Below are 18,488 nucleotides of genomic sequence, written 5' to 3'. Positions count from 1 at the left end.
TGGACAGAACAGCCTGAGAGTTTTCAGTTCAGTGGGAGAGAGGAGTGAATGGAGGAGGGCAGAGAAATACAAAGACCAGTGTCAGTTCTCAATGAATGGGACAAGTGCGGCTTAAAGGCCAGAGGGAGAGGTCCAGGTGGAGGAAGAGAGTTGGAGGTGGGTGAAAGGGGTCTGTGGGATGGACAGAGGACTCCTGTCCAAAGAAATGGGCACAGAGGCAAAGGCAATGGAAGAAGAGATCAACATCATGTCGTGTCTGAACCTCGGTGAGGTGGGAGTGCAAAGTGATTAAAACTGAGACCTTTGCTGAGTACAGAACATTCAGCATCGGAGAAAGGATAGTGAATGTCCAACAAGAGGTGGAGGTAGGAGAATGGGGAGAGACAAGTGGGACAGTGGGTGGAGGAAGTTTCCAGAGGGGTGGGGGTACATGGTATCGGGTGAATGAGCCGGAGAATTAAGTCGAACTGGGGCTCAGGACAGCTTTGAGACAGTGTGAAGGGGTGCGGATAGAGAGAGAGGTCAAGATGTGCATATGATGGCACATAGCACTGAGTGTGGGTCTCAGGATGTGGTGAGAGCAGCTGTCTGAGGAGTGATGGACATCATGGAGAGAGCTGTGATCCTGGGTGGATTCAAAGCACAAAGGATGAAACTCTTTCACTGTTTGTGTCAACTAATGACTCCGTTCCCTCCCACCAATCCCTCTCATCCCTATAGCCTCGGTGCTAACACATGCTGTCTGACTACCAGCCTTTGGCCTTATCGAGAGTAGTGGGAACAGGGTAGGAGAGCGGAACTGAGCCAGAACCAGATCAGTTATGGTCTTAATGAATTGTGGAGAAAACTCAATGGGCCATAGGGCTTGCCCCTGCTGTGAAGTTCGATGTACATATCTTCTTGAAATTGAAGCAGATGAGGTTCAAAGTTACTGGCTGTGTGGTTTGGGAATTGGCTTTGGGCCAGGAAGCAGAGCGCTGTGGTCTGTGGTTTTATTTCAGACGGGAGGGAAGTGTGCAGCACTGGTGATATAATTCTCTTCTTGATCTTTGTGAGTGATCTACACTCAGGGATACAGGACAAACTCCAATGTTTGCAGATGTCACAAAATTCAAAACCTCAGTGAAGAGTGAGGAAAGTGCTGACAGGCTCTGGGGCATATAGGCTGGTGAAATGGCCAGCCAAATGAAAGTTAACACTGGGAAGGCTGAAGTGACACATCATGATAGGAAGAACAAAGAGAGGTGTGATAAATGGTGTAATTTTACAATGGTTACAGGAACAGAAAGTTAGCAGAAATGCACATTGAGAAATCTTTGAAGCTTGGAGGTTTAATGAAATGGATTAAAATAGGCAAAAGAAATGTTTGTTTTTATTGAATGCCACATGGAGTAGAAAAGCAAGGATGGACATTTCCAAAACATCAGTTTGAACCCAGCTGCAGACACATGACCAATTCTGTGCACTATCCTTTAAGGAAGATGTTTTTGTACAAAGCAGATGAATCAAATGGTTCCAGAGAAGAGAGACTTCAGTTCTTTGGAGGAACTGGTGTTGTCTTTACAACAGAGAAGATTCAGGGGAGATTTGATTGGGCTGTGCCAATTCAAGAAGAGTCTTTCGAAAGCAAGTCATGAGCAACTGTTTCCAAAGGCAGGACAGTCAGTTAGTAAATGGATCCAGGTAAAGGTGGTGATGAAAGAACCAGAGGTCACATGACTGACTCAATGCAGCAGACCCAGGAAAGGACACGGGGTGTGTGACTAATTTCAATAGGTTTTTCAAAGGGCCAGCCCAGGCACAGGGGGCTGAGTGGTCTCCTCCTGTTATGTATAATGCAGTACAACGGGAAGACAATATTTCCTGTTTTGCTGCCACACTGGAGTGGCATTCCATAAGAGACACGTGTGACATAACAGAGTTAACTCTGATCTGTACCTGTCAGAGACTGGAACAGTTAATTAGATTAAATTGCTTACAGTGTGGAAACAGGCCTTTCGGCCCACCCAGTCCACACCGACCCTCCAAAGAGCAACTCACCCAGACCCATTCCCCTACATTTACCCCTTCACCAAACACTATGGGCAAGTTAGCATGGCCAATTCGCTACCCTGCACATCTTTGGACTGTGGGAGGACATTGGAGCACCTGGAGGAAACCCACACAGACATGGGAAGAATGTGCAAACTCCACACAGACAGTTGCCCGAGGTGGGAATTGAACCTGAGTCCCTGGTGCTGTGAGGCAGCAGTGCTGACCACTGTGCCACCGTGGCACCCCTTAATGACCTCTGAGACTCAGAACGATTTGTATTTAACAAGGTGATTGTGAATTGAAACATTATAAAACATCCTGCAAGATGACCAAATGTTCACAAGCTGCAGTAGTTGGTTAATGAATTGAAGAAGTCCCAAACACACACAAACAATGAAATGATTTCAAAAATACAGAGGCAAAAGCTTTTGAAGTTTGTGTCTTTGGAAGAACAGGGAATGTGTCCAAACACTGTTCAGTTTCCTGACCGTGAGGATGCAGTCACTGCATTCCTGTTTGTTACTGCAGTTACACGGGATCACCACCAGCTCCAAGTTCCCTTCCAAGCCACCCACTCTGTACCGACATGGAAATATATTGTCGTTCGCTCACTGTCACTGGGTCACAATCCTGGAATTCCCTCCCCAGTGGCATTGTGAGTCTCCCAACATTTACACCGACTGATGATGAAAGCAAGGACTTTTTGCTGCCTTGTGGAGAGCTTTGTTGTCAAACAGTCACTGCCATAGTTTCTGGAAGGTTGAGCTGTCTCAGCTGACCCAGTGTTGGATCTCTTCCCCAATGGGCATTGAGAAGCAGAGTGCCCTCGTGGTCACCTATGGGCTGGACTGAGACTGGCAATGATGGGCAGAGCCAGTGATGTCAGCCCTGGGCACCCTTTGGAGGGAGGTGCCTCCCAAGCTACTGAGAGTGCTAAATGTATCCCGGAGTCTTAGCATATACAAGAGGTAGAATATTGAACTGACCAGTGATTTGTGTTTTGGTTTAGCAACACTCAAGCATTGACCAAGTCCCTTGTTTGCAGCATTGAAGAGATCAAGGGTGGCTTGCTAGTTGGGTGCAGAATGTGAAAACAACAGTGATGTTAGCAGTGCGTACTGCATCTTATGTGGGTCTGTTGTGGTCATTTTATTATTGGCATGGATGAGACTGAGGTTGAGAGATTTCTATCTGGGCCGTGTTTAATCCTGACACCAGAGGTCAAAGCTGCTGTTTGGTAGATTATAGATAATATGGAGCTATCACACAGCATTGCTTTACTCTGGTCCTGTTCCTTGAAGCCATCCGTTCCTGAAGATGTCAAGTCATCCCAAAGCAGTTGCAGAATTTGGAAGAAGTTTCTGGACATTCCAAATTTTAAGAGTATGTCTCAGCAAGTGATTTACTGAGTCATCTGCTGTGATCAGGTTGAGAAATGTAATACAGAGTTCCTGGTGTTGTTTTTGACATTTTACTTGGATTTGTCTGACAACAAAGGTCATGTTGGTGATTCCATTGGAAGGTTTAAAGCTGTAGTGTGTCTTTGGGAGGATTCCCACAGCCATAGGAAGTGGGAGGGTCAGGAGAATGTGTATCAGGATGTTCTCCACTAAGGACAAGATGCTCCACCATTTAAGAGGATCATGTCTGAGCTTGTAGTTCAACACCACTTTCCTGCACCATCCCGTTACCCCTCAATGCTTTTAATGCCGGGAAATCTATCAATCTCATTCATGAACATACTCAATGGTTAAGCTTCCACAGCTCTCTGATGAGAGAATTCCCAAGATTAACTACTTCAAAACGATAAATTCCCCCTCATCTCAGTTCCAACCACCTATCCCTCATTCTGAGACTGTATTCCCTGGTTCACGACAGTGTATGACTCTCACTCTGTAACAAGGGAATCTTTTTGTTGATATGGAAATCCGATCCGTTCACCACATTCCAGATGGGATCTCACCAAAGATCGATATAATTGCAGTGAGATGTCAGGAATTAAGGGAGGGCCACACCAGGAGTGAAGGAAGGCCTGAACCAGGAGTGAGGGGAGGCCTGCAGCAGGAGTGAAGGAAGGACTGAACCAGGAGTGAGGGAAGGCCTGCAGCAGGAGTGAAAGAAGGACTGAACCAGGAGTGAGTAAGCTACCCTAGATCTCTTCAATGCTTCTAAGGGTTGTACCATTTACTGTATACTTCCCTCTTGCATTAGACCTTATGCATCACCACATGTCTCTCAAAATTAAATTACAGCAGCCATTTCTGTGCCCAAGTTGACAGCCTTTATATGTCCTGCTGTATCCTCTGGCAATCTTCCTCACTATCCAAAGCTCCTTCAATCTTTGTGTCATCTGCAAACTTACTAATCATCCCACCTACAATATTCTCCAAAATATTTATAAATGTTGTGAACTAACAGGGGCCCCAACACTGACTCCTGTGGATCACGAATGGTCACAGATTTCCAGTCAGAAAAACACTCTTCCACCACTACTCTCTGTCTTCTATGACTAAGCCAATTCTGCATCCATCTTACCACCTCTCCGCAGATCCATGTGACTTCAATTTCAGTATCAGCCTGTCATGAAAAACTTTGTCCAAGGCCTTACGAAAGTCCCTGTGGACAATATCTATCACCCTGTCGTTGTCAATCATGAAACTTGCTCAAAAGGCTGAATCAAGTTTCTGTGACATGACCTTCCTGCACAAAACCATGTTGCCTCGTGTTAATAAGAAGATATTTTTTCAAATTGTGGAAAGCCAATCATTAAGAATCTTCTCCAATATTTTCCCTACCACGGACGTAAGGCTCACCAGCCTGTAAGTTCCTGTATTATCCCTGTTGCCCTCAAACAAAGGAACAATGGTGGCTCTTCTCCAGTGCTCTGGGACCTGTCCTAGGACTAAACAGAATCCAAGGATTCTGTACAAGCTCCCAACAATTTGCTTCCTCACCTCAATGAGTCAGAGGAGGCAAATCTCTGTGTCTTTATATTAAAATATCTGTTTCCGTACCCTCCATTTACCAAAGTAAATGGAAAACCATCCTGTACAATGTTTCTAAATGCAGACTTGCTGCAGTGCAATCTTTGAGACTGGCTGCTGCTTTCCATCACTTCCTGATGACATTGGCTTCCTCTTTGAGCATGTGGCACCTTGTAGCCCTGTATAAATCTGCTCACTGACAGCCCCTCCCATTCTTCAACAATTACTGTACCTTACAGCAGTGTCCTTTTGTGGGACTGGAGTCACATGTAGGCCAGACCAGGTATGCAATGGGATGCATTGAAGAAGGAAATAAGGAGGGTACAGGGCTAAAGGGTGGGACCAACAAATCCAGTGAACCTTGAATACTGAGGAATACACAGCATTGGATGAAGGGAAAAGGGAGGCTTATGGCAGATTCTGAGAATTCAAAACAGTAGCAATTTCTGGAGGATTATAAAATGTCCAAGTGGGAAATTAAAGTGGAGATTCGGAGTGCTCAAAGGAAATATGAAAGTATACTGACAGGTAATATAAAGAAGCATCCAAAATATTTAAAGGAATATTCATGGTAAAAAGACAACAAGGACCATGGTTGTAATTGAAACTTGAACCCAGAGGATATATGAACCCAAGCTGTAATTGACAACTTTATGTTGGTGTTCAGACGTGAGAGGGATGATTTTGGTGTAGAAATCGGGGAGATAGTCTGTGATAAGATTAAAGAAATTAACAGAGAGAGGAACTGCTGAGTGGTATGGGCAGCAAAAAGTAGATAAATCTCCAGGGCAGGATGAAATGTATCTCAGGTTGTTGAGTGAGGCAGGGGAGAAAATAGCAGGGGCTTTGGAAATAACTTTCCATTCTTCTCCAGCTGCAGGAGAGGTGCTGGAGGACAGGAGGACAGCCAGTGTGGTACCTCAAGAAGTGAACAAGGGATAAACCAGGAAACGTCAGGCTAGTCAGTCTAAACTCTGTGTCAAAACATGTGGCAGATCAGGTTGGTGAACGGCTAGTGTCCAAAACATTGTCCCTCCTGCTCCTCAGTTGCTGCCTGAGCTGCTGTGCTTTTCCAGTGCCACACTGTTTAACTCTGACTCTCCAGCATGTGCAGATGTGTAGAATTTGATGCATCTTTTTAATGCAAAGGGAGATAGATTTTAAAAGAGATCTTACTGAATGATGGAGCAGGCTCGAGGGGCCAGATAGGTAGCATCTGCGGTGCAGGAGAATTGACGTTTCGAGTATAAGCCCTTCATCAGGAAGGATCTTTCTTCCTAATGGAAGGCTTCTCGAAATGACGACTCTCCTGCATCTCAGATGCTGCCTGACCAGCTGTGCTTTTCCAGCTCCACACTCTTCGACTCTAATCTCCAGCATCCGCAGTCCTCACATTCTCCTCAAGGGGTCAGATAGCCCTCTCCTGCTCCTATTTCTGATGTTCTTGTGTCTTCTTGGATTTCGGCAAAACTTTTGACCAGGTTCCACATGGGAGAACGATAGCAAAGGTGAGAGCTCATGGGATCCAAGGTAATTTGGGGTAAATTGGATGCATAATTTTCTGACTGGCAGGAAACAGAGGGTGATGGTCGAGGGGCATTTTTGTGACTGGAAGTGTGTGTCCTGGAGGATCCCACAGGGGTCACTGTTGGGGCCCTTGCTATTTGTGGTTTGTCATAAATGATTTAGACTTGAATGAAGAAGGGTTGATTAATATGGTCCCAGATGATAAACAAATAGTTGGGGTAATAAATATTGAGGAGGATAGCCTTAGACAACAAGAGGATCTATACGGGCTGGTCAGATAGACTGATCAGTAGCAAACAGTATTCAACATGGATAAGGGTGAGGTGATACACTTGGGCAGGACAGAAAAAGCAAAGTAAGACATAATGAGCAATAGGACTTAATACAGAGCAGTGAGGTTATGCTGGAACTGTATGAAAAATTGGTTAGGTCACAGCTAGAGAATTATGTGAAGTTCAGGAATCCACATTATGGGAGGGATCTGGAGAGGGTAAAGAGCAGATTTGCCAGGATGTTCCCTGGGCTAGAGAGTTTCAATTCTGAAGAGAATTTGGATAGATTGTTTTCTCCAGAGAGGAGGAGATTGAGAGGAGATCAGTGACCATGGGGCATTAATTTAAGGTACGGGGCAGGGCGATTGTTTTTATTCAATCATGAAACATGCATGTCACTGGCTGGCCAGCATTCATTGCCCATCCCTTGTTGATCTCTTGAGAAGATGGCGATGAGATGCCTTCTTAAACCGTTACAGTCCACGTGCTGGAGGTTGACCCATAATGCCTTTAGGGAGTGAATTCCAGGATTGTGACCGAACACGAGTGAAAGAGTGATGATATATTTCCAAGCCAGGATGGTGAGTGCCTTGGAGGGAATTTGCAGGTGGTGGTGTTCCCATTGATCTGCTGCCACTGAATGTTTAGCTGGATGCGGTCGTGGGTTGGGAAGGTGATGTCTCAGGATCTTTGATGAATGTTAGAGGTTTATCGGAGATGTGAGGGAAACCTTTTCACTCAGAGGATGGCGGCAATCTGGAAGTCATTGCTTTTAAGGGTGACACAGACATGAAACCCTCATAATGTTTAAGACCTGTTTAGGTGTGCACTTGCAATTTCGATGTATAAGGCATTGGGCAACTGCTCGATAATAGAATTGGAAAGGGTAGATGGTTGGTTTTGACCAGCATGGACTCAATGGGCCAAAGAGCCTTTTACTGTGCTCTACATCTCTATTACTCTATGATTAAGACCATTAGGGGTCTTGTGGTACAGTGGTAATGTCCCTCCTTCAAAGCCAGGAGGTCTCCGTGAAGTCCCACTTGATCCAGAGGTGTGTAATAATATCTCTAATCAAGGTGTTTGAAAAATATCTCCAGGAAAGTATTATTCACTTGAAATACCTGGCAATAGGCATCAAAGTGCCACATCTTAGCATGGTGAGGGGATGGTAAGTGGGTTGTGGAAGGGGGAGCATAAAAGGTATGCCTTAGCAAGAGGCACACTTTGAATTTAACTCCCAATAAGTTCCCTCATGTAAACTGTGATCCCCAATATCTCTGAGACACTGTGAACCGTGATTCTTTAAAATCATGGACCGACTGGATGTACATTGTGGAGGAGCAGGATGTGTTTCCCTCTGCAATGGAGGGGATTGGCTCAGAGTGCTGGGTGCAGGGTTTGTAACCTGACCCATGGGACTGTGGGAAAATTGGAAACCCTAGGATAGGGTTGGGAATCATGGAGCTGAAATGATTGAATGAAACGCCCGAAACGTTGATTCTCCTGCTCCTTGGATGCTGCCTGACCTGCTGCGCTTTTCCAGCAACACATTTTCAGCTCTGATCTCCAGCATCTGCAGTCCTCACTTTCTCCTTGGGAATCATGGAATCAGGAAACCCATGGGAAGGCATCTGAGACTTCCCGAGATGGAGAAAGTGGAAAGATCGTTTATGCTCTTCTTTTCTTGAGAACTTCAATCAAATCATCCCACACCTTCCAGTGTAACAGGATACAAACATAATTTGTGATCCCACACCTTGTAATTTAACTCTGTGAGACCTGATGTCATCATTCTGCACCACACTCTTTCTCAGGTCAGAATATCCTTCCCAAGGTGTGGTGCCCAGAACTGCTCATGAATTGAAAAAGAAATAAAATTAAAGATTATCCTTCTCACGTTCAAATTCTTCCACGGCATTGGGTCTGTCATCCTCATAAACTCACAGTATTTCCAAATCTGGCTCCTCCATATCCCTTCCTGTAAATGTAAACTCACCATAGTCCCAGAGGGCATCAGGCTTTTCTCTCATTAGAGAGGAAAAGCTGGGCAAACGTGAGGACTGCAGGTTCTGGAGATCAGAGTCTAGATTAGAGTGATGAAGGGCTTTTGCCTGAAATGTCGATTTTCCTGATCCTCGGATGCTGCCTGACCTGCTGTGCTTTTCCAGCACCATTCTATACTACACTCATTAGAGAGAGATGTGTGGTGGTGGTTTCACCGGACTGGAATAGTAACATCACTGGGGTCTAATTTTCAATCTCCAAGACTGTGAGAATTCCTGTCTAAACCTCTCCAACTCTCCTTCCCCCTCTTAAGTCACTCCTTAAGACATGCGTGTTGGAACACCACCTGTCCAAATAACTCGGAATATGGTTTGATGTCTGATTCTCCTGCAGTTCATTGAACATTTTCCAATGGTAAAGCTGTGATGTGAATCCATGATTCTGTATGATTCTTTGATTCTCGAGTCAGAAAGCGAATGCAGTAAGGCAGTTTCAGAGTGAATCCTGTTTGTATTACAGCTCAGCCTGACTCCTGTACCTATGCCAGCATCGTGTTTGACAGCAACAGAAAAGGTAACCAGCTACATACTTTTTTTCCCACATCGTGGTATTTCTAAACATTTAAAATACATCCTCCTCACTAACAGACTATTCTCTTTCATTTCAAGGTGGCAAGACTCTCCGGGTTGCTGATTCAGAAGAGAGTGAGTCAGGTTTGTCCTTTCCGAATCCTAATCCTAATTCTTTCTCCTATCCCAATCCCTGAAGCCCATTCTCCGATGTGTGGGACAGTGCTAGTTGGGCCTGGGTGATCCATTTCCTTGTTATTTGAGACCCCAACTTTGGGTGGCGCTATTATGGAGATTTGATCACATGACCTTAAAGCCCCATTCCCTCACCAGGATGCTGTTGTCATTGGCCCGTCGGTCTGTTCATCTTCATTAGGATGTTCCTTTACTCCACCAATCAGAAAGCAAACAGTCTCTCCACGATCCCATTGGATGACACTTGACTGTCTCTCAAAAAGCTTGTCTCTCCCAATGTATTTGTGAACGTCATAAAGAGAATGAGGGGGAAATGTACAACTGATGGAGTAAATATTTCCCTTTCCTGTAACTACTCTGATAGTGATGGGACTGATATTTGGGTAAATATGCCCCTTTCCTGTATTTACTTTTAAACTGAATTTATAATTATCATCAGCTCTGATTTCTGTCTCTTTCTAGCGGATGTAACCTATGCAGCTGTGGTGAAGACTCATTAGGAGCGAATAAGAACTGAACCTGTGTAACTGAGGTTGCATTGTTTCTCAGATCAAATTCAAGGAATGTCATGGAACTTACCAGCTCAGAAACTTGGCATTATTATTCTTCAAAAGTGTTTTTTAATTTTAAAAAAAAAATTGTACCTTTTTTTCTTAGTGTATTTTTAAGTGTTTATGGGATACTGCACACTTTTGAAAGCAAGTAACCTGACACTCATTGTAAGTGTTGTTTACACAGCTGCTGGGTCAGACAGCAGCAGAAGAAGGTGCAGACGAACTGGAGACATGGACAAGTGGCGATTCAGCCAGAAACAACTATGTGATTGGTTCCCAGATAATTGAACAATTTGTGGATATGAACATGACAGGGAGAAGCCATCCGACCTCCACTTTCTGAGGAACTGTTCATCATCTGTAGCACAGTGGCACAGTAGGCGGCACGGTGGCACAGTGGTTAGCACTGCTGCCTCACAGCGCCAGAGACTCGGGTTCAATTCCCGACTCAGGCGACAGACTGTGTGGAGTTTGCACGTTCTCCCCGTGTCTGCGTGGGTTTCCTTCGGGTACTCCGGTTTCCTCCCACAGTCCAAAAGATGTGCGGGGTCAGGTGAATTGGCCATGCTAAATTGCCCGTAGTGTTAGATAAGGGGTAAATGTAGGGGAATGGGTGGGTTGCGCTTCGGCGGGTCGGTGTGGACTTGTTGGGCCGAAGGGCCTGTTTCCACACTGTAAGTAATCTAATCTAATCTAATCAGCTCTGTTCCCGGCAGGAAAAGCTACTTTAAATCTGAGGATAACCAGCTGATTGTCTTTTCCTTCAGCAGTTGCAGTAAGTTCTGACCTTTAATGAGTAAGTCAGACCTTTTATAAGCCACACACTGTATCTCTAGTAAACCAGTGACAGCATCTGGAGAAGCAGCATTCTGATCAGCACAAGAATCATCTCAGCGGATCCTGCAAACAGGGATTGGCGAAACTGTTTTCTGTGTGTTCCTTCCACTTTAGTTTCTGTCTGTGTGTCTGTGTCTGTGTGTGCACACACACGCGTGTGTGTGTGTGCACGCGCGTGTGTGTGTTTCTGTGTGTGTACAATATGTGCTTGCTTTTAAGGGGACTTGGTTCATGAGCATCTTAGAGTTTTAACTCATGTTGTTATAGCTCAATGGTCCATCATTTTTCTGTGGAATTAGAGTCTATTTATGTGTGATAAATAGTAATCCTTGTGAAATCCAGAAACCTAGTCTGTGCCTTCTGTCATCTTTAGTCTAAAACTCAGGAGAATGTTATGGACTTCTATAAAAACTAACTTTTGTGACAACTCAGGGAATAATGCAACTTGATTTTAAACATGCTACCTCAGTGAGGCAGAACAGTATCCATCCATATGTAATAGACCTCACTTGGAATATTGTGTCCAGTTCTGGTCGCCCTGCTATAGTAAAGATACAGAGAGTTGGGAGAGGGTGCAAAGGAGGTTTACCAGGATGCTGCCTGGACTGGAGAGCTGGCCTTATGAAGAAAGATTGAATAAATTCGGACTTTTCTCTCTGGAGAGGAGGAAGAAGATGAGACCTGATCAAGGTGTACAGAATAATGAGAGGAATAGATAGAGGCAATAGCCAGAGAATTTTCCCCTGGGCAGGATTGACTGGTACGAGGGGTCATAGTTTGAAGATATTAGGAGGAAGGTATAAAGGAGACGTCAGAGGCAGGTTCTTTATGCAGAGAGTTGTGAATGTATGGAATGCATTGCCAGCTGTGATGGTGGAAGCAGAGTCATTGGGGACTTGCCTTAAAGGGTCAGTTTCAAGTACCCTACCACACAGAGTGCACAACAGGGGGGTAACCACAGGATGTCTACACTGGTCTAAACTACTTAACTGAACAAAGAATTCTCAAGTGCTTGTATTAATAGGTGAGCTTAAATATTTTACAAATAAAAACAAACAAACTATCCCAACCACTGAAAGCGGCAATGAATTGATAAGTGCATCCTGGATTATTTGATGTGATGAAATAGCTCTTGCTTGTGGTCCGTGGTTACCCTGGGGAGAGATCTGTTGTTATCCTTGTTTAATAGCTGAACTGTTTTGACACAATACAATGGATATGCTCAGGATGTAGATGACCTCCCCCTCCTCCACTTTTTTTTTAAACAAAAACAGAACATGGTAATGTGAATCCCAGGTGGAATGTTAGATTGGGGTTAGAGGCCTATTAGGCTCCAACCTTGGTTTCTAGCGGTAGAGGTTAGGACTGTTTAAATGACCTGACCATGATGTGGTTAGGAGAAAAACAAAATCTGAGACAAGGTGGTCATGAAGACCAATGTTTCAAAGACGAGTGAATGTGTCGGGGCTTGCAAGAGATCAATCATTGAAATATAAACGAAAGTGAAGCTGGCCTGACTGACAGAGACCAGTTTAAATGTGGGTCATAGAGATGAAGGTGAGGGTACCATGAAGAATCTGACTTGGAGATTCTATCCAATGAGCAGAAAATTGAAGAATTATAACTTGGTTAAATTCCTCAGCGTGCAGAGGAATAAAGCTGGAAGAGGTGTGAGCTGCATGAGAGTTTTGATCACCAGAAACAGTTGCACCTTCCCTTGAGTGGCTATCAGGAGTTGTTTCATCACTTGGATCATTGAATCAGTGCATTTGTCAAAGAGACACCAAACAGAGAGTCTGAATCCTCTGTCTCTGGGGTGTCTGTATCAAATCCTCCCTGTTCTCCTGTTGGTGTGCTATCCGTCCCCCTATTGGAGAAAGATGGAATTGCCACCTGGAAGTTTGCATTAGTTTTGTTTAATCTGTAATTCTCTGGGTTCCCAGACATGGGCCTTGCCATGCCCCCTATTGGAGACATCTGGAATTACCGTCTGGGAGTCTGAGCTCGCCTGCTCTGGGTGTCCCTGTTGGTATACTGTCACTCCCCCTTTTGGAGTCATCAGGAACTGCTGCCTGACAGTCTGAGTGAGTCTGTTCTGAGTGAGTCTTCTGTCCATGGTGTGGGGATACCGTTAAGTATCTGAGTTGGGTGGTATCTCCTCACCATGAGGACAAATGGAAGCACTGTCTCCTAGGTTTTGTTATTCTGTTGCACATTCAGTCTGCGGTTCATTCTGCCTGTGATCCCACTGGATTGGGGGTGGTAAGTGATGTGGAATTCCTGTTTGATACCAAACATGGTCATCACATTTTGCATTACTTGGCTGGTGAAATGGGGTTCCCTGATCTGACTCGATACTGCAGGGTAAACCCCACCTCGTGAACACCTGTTGTGTGAGGATCTGGCCTGTTGTTCTCACTGTGTTTGCCCCAATGGGAAATGCATCGATCCGTTTTGTAAAAGTGTCGATGATGTCATGGATGTAGGTGTATCTGTTTTCACATGGAGGCAGGGCACCTATAGAGTCAACTTGGAGGTTTGTCCAGGGCCCTTCCACTGGACGTGTGTGCCAACACAGTTCTTCAAGTGTTCTGTCACAGCCTCGATTCCCTGGTGCCCATGCCATCATGGAATTAGTAAATAATGTGGTTCCTGTCCTGAGTCAGGACTACATATACTCCTGCCTTTTCGACTAACCCATCATGTACTTGCAGGGAATCTTTCCACATAGCTTAGGCATCTGGATAAATCCCTGCCACAATCTGTTTTAACGGGTCATCACGATGTTGCTCTTGTCGAAGGTCTTCTACGTTAGTCTGACTTACAGTAACTGCATTGGCCTGCTCACCTATAGGTAACTGCCACAATTTTCCAACATGAGCAACATTTTATGGAGAATTCACCTGCTCTGTAGTTACCTTCTGGGATGTCTTGTGGTGGTGTTTAACTTTAATTATACTGTATTGCCTTCCACGGGCAGACTGCAGTCCATACTGTAATAAAGGAGGCTGTTGGTAGTGATTTCCCATTGGGAGAAATTAAACCTTTGCTTCCCAGAGTGGTAAGAATTCAGTGAGGTTGTTGCACACACACATACTGTTGGAAAATATATCTGTGGGTGGAGGAACAGGTTGGAGTGGCTAACTACATAAGCCACAGCTGTTAGTTCCACAGCCTGGGCACTGAGTTGGCTAATTGAAACAATAGCTGTCCCTGAGTGTTGGTCATGTGTATCCCACAGCCGGTGATCCACATGCCATCCTGTCCAGTGGAGGCTCCACCTACATAAATTCCGATGGCTGTGTCTGCTTGGTTATTCTCTTGTCTCATCCCTAACCGTTTTCCCAGCTGTTTGGGTCAGAAAAGTGCCAGTGGGGTGTTTTGTGGCTATGATTTGGCAGTCATGTGGGTCTCCTCCATAATTCAGGCCATCAGCTAGGAAGCTAGGCACCTTGGTACGTTTGACCGTGATGTCCCGACTCTGAAGCAGTGGAGTTCATTGTGTGGCTCGAATCTGTCTCACTGAGCCATCTTTGATTGGGCTGTCCAGCAGGAGCTGGTTTGGTGTATGTTCAGTCAGTATGGTCAGTGGGTTTAAACCAATAATGTAGTCAAAGTATTGGCCTGCCCAAAAGACTGTGTGGTGGTGCCATTCCCACATGGAAAGCCCTTGCTCCACGGGCTGTAGGACCCTGGAGACATAAGCCCCTGGCCCTTGCCTACCGTGTCACTCTTGCAGTGGAACAGCAGCTATCGTCTGGTCTGTGGCTGCAGCTTCGAGGGCGTATGGTAAATCAGGGTTGGGAACTAGTCAGGCAGGAGCTGTTGTGAGGGCGTGTTGTAACTCAGTTACTCCTCTGTGTGTTGAGGTGTCCAATTCCAGGCAGCGTCCTTTATCAGTAACTCTGAGACTGGGGCTGCTTTGATGGTGAACCCATCAATGTGGTTTCTGCACTATCCCACTAACCCAAGGAAGGATCAAAGTGCACGACCATCTCGGGGGAGTGGGAGTCGTTCTATGGTCTCTAATCGCTTTTAGTCTATTTCCCTTTTCCTGTGGGTGATTATCATTCACAAGGATGTGACCCTAGGCTGTAGAATTTGTGTCTTTTTCAGATTAATTTTGCAATCCTAGCCTGTGTAACAGATCGAGTAATTCACCTCGGAGCTGAATGTGCTCCTCCTTTGTTTCTGTTTACACAAGTCGGTCGTGTACATATTGTATGAGGCAAAAGTGAGGCCTGCAGATGCTGGAAACTAGAGTTTAGATCAGAGTGGTGCTGGAAAAGCACAGCAGGTCAGGCAGCATCTGAGGAGTAGGAAAATCGACAATTTGGGCAAAAGCCCTTCATCAGGAATATCTCAGCCAGTAGCCTCCTCCAAATAAGGGTACTGGGCACCTCCATGTCGATTGAATTACTCCCTGCTCCCAATTGTCCCGAGGGTGACATTCCATTGTCCCATTCAAGTCCAGCTTCAGGTGTGTATTGCAGGGTCTGTAGCTGTCAGGTTTGTTTGTAAACCGTCTGTGAGCAGCTGTAGCCTGTCTGGATCCTGCAGCGTGTGGATTAGCACAGTCACTTTAGTCAAGGCTGGGTTTGATTTCCCAGCATGCTTTAATCATTGTCCATCTTTTGCAACGCCATGCTAAGTTTGTTATTTACACCATTTATCGCACCCCTCTTTGTTCTTCCTATCATGATGTGTCACTTCACTCTTCCCAGTGTTAACTTTCATTTGGCTGGCCATTTCACCAGCCTATATGCCCCAGAGCCTGTCAGCACTTTCCTCACTCTTCACTGGGTTTTTGAATTTTGTTTCATCTGCAAACATTGGAGTTTGTCCTGTATCCCTGAGTGCAGATCATTCACAAAGATCAAGAAGAGAATTATATCACCAGTGCTGCACACTTCCCTCCCGTCTGAAATAAAACCACAGACCACAGCGCTCTGCTTCCTGGCCCAAAGCCAATTCCCAAACCACACAGCCAGTAACTTTGAACCTCATCTGCTTCAATTTCAAGAAGATATGTACATCGTACTTCACAGCAGGGGCAAGCCCTATGGCCCATCGAGTTTTATCCACAATTCATTAAGACCATAACTGATCTGGTTCTGGCTCAGTTCTGCTCTCCTCCCTTGTCCCCACTACTCTCGATAAGGCCAAAGGCTGGTAGTCAGACAGCATGTGTTAGCACCGAGGCTACAGGGATGAGAGGGATTGGTGGGAGGGGATGGAGTCATTTGTTGACACAAATAGTGAATGAGTTTCATCCTTTGTGTTTTGAATCCACCCAGGATCACAGCTCTCTCCATGATGTCCATCACTCCTCAGGCAGCTGCTCTCACCACACCCTGAGACCCACACAGTGCTATGTGCCATCGTATACACACTCTTGACCTCTCTCTCCATCAGCATCCGTTCACACTGTCTCAAAGCTGTCCACAGCCCCAGGTTCGACATCATTCTCTGGCTCGTTCAACAGATAACATGAAACTTTTTCTCTTCCTTTCAGGCAATAACACAAGCTGCAACAATTCAGAGTTACCCCCACCCCTCTGGAACCTTCCTCCACCCACTGTCCCACTTGTCTCTCCCCATTGTCCTACCTCCACCTCTTGTTGGACATTTACTATCCCTTCTCCGATGCTGAATGTTCTGTACTCAGCAAAGGTCTCAGTTTTAATCACTTTGCACTCCCACCTCACCAGAGCTCCATCTTCTTCAATAACCTGCGATCGAGACAAGGTGGGTCAGTCACAGAAACCCGTCAAATAACAGTCAGGGAGCTGCAGGGACAGTGAAACGACACGGGGACACACCCAGAGAGTGATACCCTTCTCAAGGCTCATCATCTGAGTCGAATCCTGCAAAGCTAACTCCGTGTCTCTCTCCACAGATGCTGTTAGAGCTGCTGAGTTTCTCCAGCTTTGTCTGATTTTATTTTTTGATTTCCAGCATCCACAGGATGTGGTTTCTGGATTACTCAAACGACAGATGTTCTCTTCAGGTTTTTTGTCTCTTACTCATCCGTGCACAATCATGAGAAATGCCACCCCACAATCACTTCGCCAGCCTGGCTGCTGTGAGGAAGGGGGCAGAGTTGGTCAGGCGGTGGTGCCTGGACACACTGACCATTTCCTGCAGAGTGTCAGCTGTATCTCACCCAAGTGTAAACCAACAACATCCCCGGGGTAAAAGCTGAAGGAACTACAAACCCTGGAAATCCGAAACAAAAACAAATAGTTGGAAAAGCTCTGGCAGCATCTGTGGAGAGAAATCAGAGTGAAGGATTCAGGTCCAGTCAGGCCTTGCTCTGTGGTGGAATTGGCAGCACCGTCAGGCTTGTTCAGTCAGAGCAATGCACAGACTCCTTCCCACTGTGGGACCACTGAACTGATGCTTTGACCAAGCTGAAATTCCCGAGGTTAGGCAGTGAATGTGGAATCTCCATCTCCAAATCCAGAATGTGGCGCAATACTCCCCACTCCCACCTCACCGAAGTTCAGACACGACATGATGTGGGATACGAAGCACAAACAAATCAGCCAAGATCTTCCTGAATGTTGGAGCAGGCTTGAGGGGCTGAATGGTTTACCCCTGCCCCAATTTCTTCTGGTCATGTGTTTCATTCGGGGTAGGACCACACAGACTATCCAAAACATTCATGAGAAATGTGATTGGAGCAGGGAGGATATTGGAAGGTAGGAGAGAGTTGAGGTGAGGCAGGAGCAAATATTAGAGGGTGCAGGGAATGAGAAGATGGTGAGAACAGATTCAGTAGTTTTCATATCCTTGCGAGGCACGTGGGTCTCACAGGCAAGGCCAGCGTTTGTTGCCCATCCCTGAACACCCTTGAAGTGAGAGGCTTGCTTGGCCATTTCAGAGGGCAGCAGGTCAGAGTCAGACACATTGCATTCAATCGCTCCAAAAAGGACACACTGAGGTTTGAAATGAGGATTTGAAGTCACCTGTTGTGCCGATAGGGTAAAGGTGGTAGATTTGCTTCCCTGAAGGACATTAATGAAACAGGTTCTATCTTTAAACAACAATCGATGTTAATTCAGATGGTCACCATCACAGAGATGAGTTTATGCTTCCAGATTTAATAATTAAAAGTAAATTCTACAAGTTGCCATGGTGAAAATTGAACCCCTCTCCCCCGAGCATGAACCCGACCCTCAGGTTCCCCACTGGGAGTCATTTGAGATGTGTGACACCCAACTGGACTGTTTTCCTTGACCCATACCAAAGCAGCAGACAGACTGGCCGTGAACAGCTCGAGGCAGCAAGGACCGGGCTGAGCCAATTACTCAGCCAGATGATTCAGGGAATCGGAAATGGTTATTGTCCAAGAATCCATCCAGGGTCAGGGACTGAGGAGATTTCCATCTCCATCGCTCAGATAATAATTTAAAGAGCCTGGTCAGCTCCCTTCATGGAAACCCATTGGTTGTGGGATCGCTTAGGTCCGTCTACCACTTGCTGCTTGTACTGTTTGGTACACAA

At 45.6% G+C, this 18,488-nt stretch overlaps 1 protein-coding gene across 4 annotated transcripts in view; it reads left to right on the top strand.

The window, feature by feature from the left end:
• The window catches only part of LOC132826527 (sialic acid-binding Ig-like lectin 15), a 73,063-nt gene extending 62,383 nt beyond the window's left edge, over positions 1-10,680 (top strand). For 3 of the 4 annotated variants that reach the window (XM_060842521.1, XM_060842514.1, XM_060842497.1), the window contains 3 exons: positions 9,344-9,397; positions 9,493-9,537; positions 10,051-10,680. In XM_060842521.1, the coding sequence (XP_060698504.1) occupies positions 9,344-9,397; positions 9,493-9,537; positions 10,051-10,088 (137 nt within the window). In that variant the 3' untranslated portion in view covers positions 10,089-10,680. The remainder of the gene's footprint in view (positions 1-9,343; positions 9,398-9,492; positions 9,538-10,050) is intronic. The other variant, XM_060842505.1, reaches the window with a different exon arrangement.
• The last annotated feature ends 7,808 nt before the right edge of the window (positions 10,681-18,488 follow it).

Source organism: Hemiscyllium ocellatum, chromosome 2 (genome assembly GCF_020745735.1).
Source record: "Hemiscyllium ocellatum isolate sHemOce1 chromosome 2, sHemOce1.pat.X.cur, whole genome shotgun sequence".
Classification (NCBI taxonomy): domain Eukaryota; kingdom Metazoa; phylum Chordata; class Chondrichthyes; order Orectolobiformes; family Hemiscylliidae; genus Hemiscyllium; species Hemiscyllium ocellatum.
This window is presented reverse-complemented; position numbering and strand designations above follow the sequence as displayed.